At 31.7% G+C, this 6,700-nt stretch overlaps 1 protein-coding gene across 22 annotated transcripts in view; it reads left to right on the top strand.

Moving 5' to 3' along the window:
* The first annotated feature begins 2,154 nt into the window (after nucleotides 1-2,154).
* LOC101501783 (uncharacterized) overlaps nucleotides 2,155-6,700 on the top strand; it is a 15,213-nt gene continuing 10,667 nt past the window's right edge. For 18 of the 22 annotated variants that reach the window (XR_012162506.1, XR_012162504.1, XR_012162499.1 and 15 more), the window contains exons 1-2: nucleotides 2,155-2,654; nucleotides 3,365-3,448. Coding sequence is in view for 3 of the 22 variants with exons in the window: in XM_073366744.1 (XP_073222845.1) it covers nucleotides 2,627-2,654; nucleotides 3,365-3,448 (112 nt within the window). In the remaining 19 variants the exon portion in view is untranslated. The remainder of the gene's footprint in view (nucleotides 2,655-3,364; nucleotides 3,449-6,700) is intronic. The other 4 variants (XM_073366622.1, XM_073366607.1, XM_073366593.1 and 1 more) reach the window with 2 other exon arrangements.

Below are 6,700 nucleotides of genomic sequence, written 5' to 3'. Positions count from 1 at the left end.
TTTGTGGCTGCAAAAGCCCTCACAAATATCTGTCTTTTGTGGCTGAAAAAGCCCTCACAAATGCTAACTTGTTTCTGGCACTTTGTGGCTGCAAAAGCCCTCACAAAATTTTGTGACCAGCTTCTTTGTGGCTGCCAAAAGCCCTCACAAAAGCCACCTTTGTGGCTGATTATACCCCTTTGTGAGGGCAAAAGCCCTCACAAAATGCTTGTTTTCTTGTTGTGCACGCTTGTTAGTTGATCATAGATATTGGATTGGTTCTTTTAATGGTATGGGTCTAAGAGGTTCACTCAAAATAGGGATTGGATCTGACGCAGATAATACTATTAGATTTTTTTTTTTGGCGACTGAATTAGAAATCGAAAAAGTTTAGCCGCGGTAGAGATTAATTTAGAGAGCAAATATGTATAGTAGTTAATTAAATCAAATCGTGTCTCTAAAATAGTCACAAATACATTTTAACAACTGATTTAGAGACCAATTTGTTAGCGACCGATTTAGAAATCAATCTAATTCTTTTTATTTTTCTTTTAAAAATAGGATTTTTGCGACTGATTTAAAGACCAATTTATTAACATTGTTACAAATATATTTTAGGAACCGATTAAGAAACCAACTGCTTTAGAGGCCAATTCAATTTTTTTTTTCTTTTAAAAATTGGATTTTATATGGTCTTTTAATGAAATCACACTTGTTAATGAAATCACACTTGTTGCTTTCATTTTCTTAGTCTCGCCTTCTTTCTCCGATGTTTTGCGCTCTCTCTCAACTCTCCCCCGAATCTTATTCTCCAAATCGTTCCAACTCATTATAGCCAAGCTTATTGCTAGCCTATCACCTAGAGCCAAGCTTCGATCGCGACTGCTCGTCACTTCTGGACGCCTTCTTCCATCACTCGAGATCCAAGTCAACACCAGCAAAGATCTCTTGATTCCTCGCGGCCGAGCCGACTTGGAAGCAAGCTACATGTCGCCTATCTCACCCCCTTTCTTATCATTAGTAAGATAGGTTGCCCCTTGCTCTTTACTCCAGGTAATCCTATCTTCTTACTGCTAGATACTACCCTCTTTTGTTTCTATTTGAATTAAACCCTAATTTTGTTCCTCTTTTGTTTCTCTTTGAATTAAACCCTAATTTTATTCCTCTTTTCATTTCATTTGAAGTTGTTGCCATAAACAAGCTGAGGTAAAACTGTGTCGTTTTGGTTTCTATGACCAAACGACGATATTGTTTTTCTCCTTTTGTTAGAGTGGGCATGATGCTATTCTTAGCTTTTCAATCTAGTTGATCCATTTTTTTTTATCTAAGTAATTCGATTTCTCATTTGAATTGTTAATTTTCGTTAACACTCCAATTTTTAACAGTGACAGTGTATTTTTGAAATAAGAATACTTTCAAAGTTTAACTCTTAATTCACTTTTACTTAAAGTACAAATATTTTTTTAAAATCTTTTTTAATTCCTTTACGAAAGGAATTAAGAGAAACACATACAAAATAACCGAAATAAGGAAGCTAGGTGATAATACATATATAACGCCTGAGGCAAAGTACCATATAGAAAATATAGACTAAGGATTTCAAAAGAAAAAAGATCAGGACTATGAGTCGTTCCAAATGCTCACTCATATCCCGGGGTTATTCCCGACATACACCCACGCATGAGTGTTGCTCCAAGAACGTGTCACCTCCACTATGTGTACACTACACCAAATTTTAAAGAACTATATTTTGATTATTTTATAATATCCATCCCTAAAAAACATTCCCTTTAATACTTTTAATGCCTATCATCAAATAAAAAATAATTAAAAAAATTCCATCAAATAAATATGTTTTTATTTATTTATAATTAATGTATCAAAGAAATATGTTATTATATCACAAATTTATAAATAAATATTTTATTATAAGTATTTATTTATAAGGTATTTAATTTATTTATCAAATAAATATATTATTATATCACAGATTTATAAATAAATATTTTATTATAAGTATTTATTTATAAGGTATTTAATTTATTTATCAAATAAATATATTATTATATCACAGATTTATAAATATTTATATATTAAATATGTTTTTATTTATTTATCAACATATAATAACCAAAGGCTTTGAAAATATGGGCAAAAATGTATACAACACTTTTTTAAGATCAGGTCTTGTAAAACGCTTTTGGAAAAAGTGTTGTCCTAGAGTCTTTATAATTTTTTAAGTATATGCATGTAAAACTTAATTGGTTTCTTAATTGTGTTGTTCACTCTCCTTGCAAACACTCCTCTCTCTCTGTGAAACCCCCTCTCCCTACAAACCCTCCTCCCCCGATGCAACCCTTCCTAGGGAAACCCGTAACCCAAATCTCACCTGCTCCCTGCAAATCGTTCTCTGAGTTAGGTTCTCTGTGCGAACCCTTCAACACGACTTCGACCCTAATATCAAAAGATTTTTAGGGTTCTTGATTTTGGCAATGTCAGCATAACAATCGTCTCTCTAAATCAAAAGTCTATGCCCAAACTGAGGAAACACAGTATTTAGAATTTCTTGAATGATTGCTAGAATTACATAATAAATCCCTTAGTAAAAGACGCCGAGTTCTGTGTTGGCTATGTGAAGTAGTAAAAAATGCTGAGTAACAAAATAAATCCCTCAGGTACTCTATTTCTTTATGGTTTTTGTATGATTTATTTTCTCTTAATTTTTTGTCTGAGGATATTGTAGTTTTCTAATAACCCGTTTCTTTGTTGTTGGATATGATGGTGTGAAATTATGTGAATCATATTGGTCGAATATGCCCTATTTAGGAAAATTAGGAATAGTGATATTATTGGAGTAGTTCAAATTGTACGATTAGTTAAGGAGTCCCAAGAGTGATTCCAAGGCTCTACCATCAGTTTCAAATGTCTGCATGTTCTAAGATTCAAAACCAATTAATTATATTAAACTTTGGTAGTGTTTGATGATTTCTCTATGGAATAGAAATATTGAATTTTGTGTTGGCCTGTCAAATTAAGTGTTTGATGCTTTCTCTAATACTTTGTGTTGAAAATCAATTAAGTGTTTGATGCTTTCTCTAATATTGAATTTTGTATTGATCTGTCAAATTAATTTGGTGTTGAACCAAATAGAAATATTAAATATACTCCTTTGTTGCATTTTTGGTGCATTTTCTGCATTTTTGTTGCATTGTTGTACTACTGTGTTGACCAATGTACTGCATTTTTCCATTTTTGGTGTTGGAAACGGTAATTTTTTTTGTTATTCAATTTCAACTCTTTCTCTATTTTTTTCTACTACTTTGTTGCTAATTAAATCATTTATTATTTATTGATGAAGTTTTTTTTTTGTTTCCTTTGTTGATAGACTGTCTTGACTTCACTGTTGTAGCTAGCAGCAACCTTCGTTATTTGGTTTATCATAGCAGCACTGCACACATACATATTTTAGGTATGTCAGTTGATACTATATAATGTTTGATGCTATAAGTTATATTTTAGGTATGTCAGCTGATACTATTTACCAGTTTAAATACTTAACTTATAGTCTGTAAAAGTTCAAACAGACACAAAGCATAAAATCTAAAGGCAATGCATGACACAAGAAAGATACTTTGCCTATTAAAAAAAAAAAACAGGAAAGGTACTTTCAGAAGCCATACCATGCAAGCCTGAAGTGAGTAGAGTTAAACTAATAAAAATGCATATACCAACCCATCCCAGGTGCTAGTCCTTATAAGGAAAACTTGACAACATTACAAGAAAATAGTGGAACTCAGACAATACAACATTTTGACAAGCATTTTATAAATATCGTGTTTACTAAAGGATAATGAATTATATAGTCTAATGAGAAGCGCTTAAGTTTAGCATGATTTGAAGAAAACTCCAAGACTACAGTTGAGTTATAAGCATGACTCCTATAATTCAAAAAGACAGTCCTAGTCTTTTGGCTATAAGTGTTCTTAATTTAAATATGTTTAGCAACTTAGCATACTACTATACACATATTAAAGTGATCTTCTTATAATCTATTTTACAGTATTAGAACCGTAAAAACTCATATTTTAGAATTGAGTTATAATGCCAAATTAATTTACATCAAAACCCATATATCAGCACTGTGAAAAGAAAGAGTATCTAATCATTGTAGACAAGGTGAGGATTAAATTTGTCCATAATTTCTTAAGACAAAAGCTATGCTCTCAACGCATCAGCTTGCATCCCAGCCACACCAGTAAGGGAACCACACAGCAAACCACCGTCACCTTGTAAGCAACACCAAAATTGGTTTGAAAAATATTGAAGCTAGATAATGTGAAATGTCATTTAGTTTTAACAATTTTGATCGACTTATCATAGTGGTTTTTAATACACATTGTTATCTCATGCCATATTATCTAATTGACCATATTCTGAATTTAATGGCCACTAATATATTTTACCTTACAATCTGTATTGTAGTTGTATGTCTAGTAGTGTGCTTCAAGATTCCATCCCTTAAGATTTTTTGGAACATTTAGCATAGCCATAAAAAAATCAAGGTTTATTTGTCTTGAATTTTTTAGTTTTGGCAGTGGTTTCTCAAAAAATAAGAATAATATTTTAACTGTAAAAAATTGTGATAAAAAGTTCATTGGCTGAATATTAAGCAATTATATCATAAGTACCATTTTCCATACTTTTGCCATACTTGTGCCTCTAGTGTTCTTTATTAAATTTTGTATCTGTTTGTACTGCTTTTATAATTCTACTGTGTAAAATGTGTTGGTTTTATGGCTTCTATCCTTAGGAAATTTTATACAATATTATCAACAAGATTATCTAATTCTTTCCTAAGTGATGAATTAATATCAAAACCAACTTGTTTAATATTAATTCCTATTTTAACAGCAAAAGATTCAAACAGTTTATTCAAAGCGGAATTTCACAATCACATGCAAGATCAATATAAAAAGTAAAGAGAGAGAGGAAATAGTGCACCAGGAGATTTTTATACTGGTTCGGCTATCACTTTGATAACCTACATCCAGTCCTAAAATCTATAACAGATTTCAGCCTTTCACTAGAATGATTTGAGGAATTTTTTACAAACTTTCCACCGTCACAGCCTATCCATCCAACTCACAACCACTTCTATCACAATACCAACCTATCCCTAAGAGTTACTCGTCAAACTCTAACGAGATCAAGCTGAGGTTTCTTTTAGATGAACACAAGTATCCTAAAAGATAACCACCAGTGTACACTACTGGATTTCCAAAACTTCAATTACAGAAATTGTTCTTTCACAAAGAATTAAATCGATTGTTACAGAAATTGTTCTTTCACAAAGAATTACAGTTGTAACAATTTTTCTCTCAAAGTGTTTTTCAGTTTTCCATGTTATGAAAAAATGTTATGATTGTTATGAAAAAATTGTGATTGATTCAATTTATATATTTTCAGAAAAACAACATATAAATCGATTTCGTAATCGATTTTATTAAAGTTTGATACCAGCTTAATCGATTACCTAATCGATTATCACATGTCTTGTTTTTCTTGAATCTTGGAAATATAAGAACTAATCGATTTCCTAATCGATCCTTTTAATGCACTTATCAGAAACTGATACTCAGTTTGTATCAGAATCAATTGACTAATCGATTATACTTGTTTTGTTCAAACAACGAGATCAAAACAATCGATTACTCATTCGATTCATTTATTAACATAATCGATTTGGCAATGGGCTAAGTTCTCCCTGTAACTCAGACATTTTGCTTCAATCGATTCGTCAATCGACTTGGCTGGTCACAGTGACTAAGATGTTTTACTCCAATCGATTTGTCAATCGACTTGGCTTGTTACAATAGCTTAGCTGTTTAGTTAAAATCGATGTGCCAATCGATTATGCAATATGTTTTTGATAAATGATTAACCAGTTCATTCTTTCAATCGATTACCTAATCGATTAATGCAAAGCTTGCAACTCAAGAAACATCTATCAATCGATTATCTAATCGATTAGTGCAAAGCTTGCAACTTAAGAAACTTATTTCAATTGATTGTCCAATCGATTTTGTTGATCACAGAACACATGTCTGATGAAAAAGCATTTTCATAATCGATTTGCCAATCGATTGACTCAGTATGAACTTGGTTCTGTGAATCACAAAGTCGATTACTCAATTGATGTGCAAATCGATTGTCCAATTGATTTGTTTAAACACAGAACACAGGTTTTGATAAAAACCTTTAAGTAATCGATTTCCCAATCGATTACCTTAGTGAAACCTTTATTCTATGAGTCAGACAATCGATTGCTCATTTTGGATATCTGAGATTACTAAATCGATTATGCAATCGATTTGGTAATGCTGATTTTCTATTTTGTCACAGGATAATCGATGTCTCAATCGATTTTGCACAGGGATCATATTTCATTTTGATCCATAATACCAAGTTTCATTCTAATATAGAAGAAACTTTCATTGGGTAAGGCTTTGGTAAATATATCCTCTAATTGATCAGATGTATTAACATAATCAAGCATGATATTACCATTTTGGTATTGATCTCTAATGAAATGATGTCTAATCTCTATGTGCTTTGTTCTAGAGTGCATAACAGGATTCTTTGTAATATTTATGGCACTAGTGTTGTCACACATGATTGGCACAGTTCCAAGATCAACACCAAAGTCAGAAAGGTGTTGTTT

The sequence above is a fragment of the Cicer arietinum genome, chromosome 1 (genome assembly GCF_000331145.2).
Source record: "Cicer arietinum cultivar CDC Frontier isolate Library 1 chromosome 1, Cicar.CDCFrontier_v2.0, whole genome shotgun sequence".
Classification (NCBI taxonomy): domain Eukaryota; kingdom Viridiplantae; phylum Streptophyta; class Magnoliopsida; order Fabales; family Fabaceae; genus Cicer; species Cicer arietinum.
This window is presented reverse-complemented; position numbering and strand designations above follow the sequence as displayed.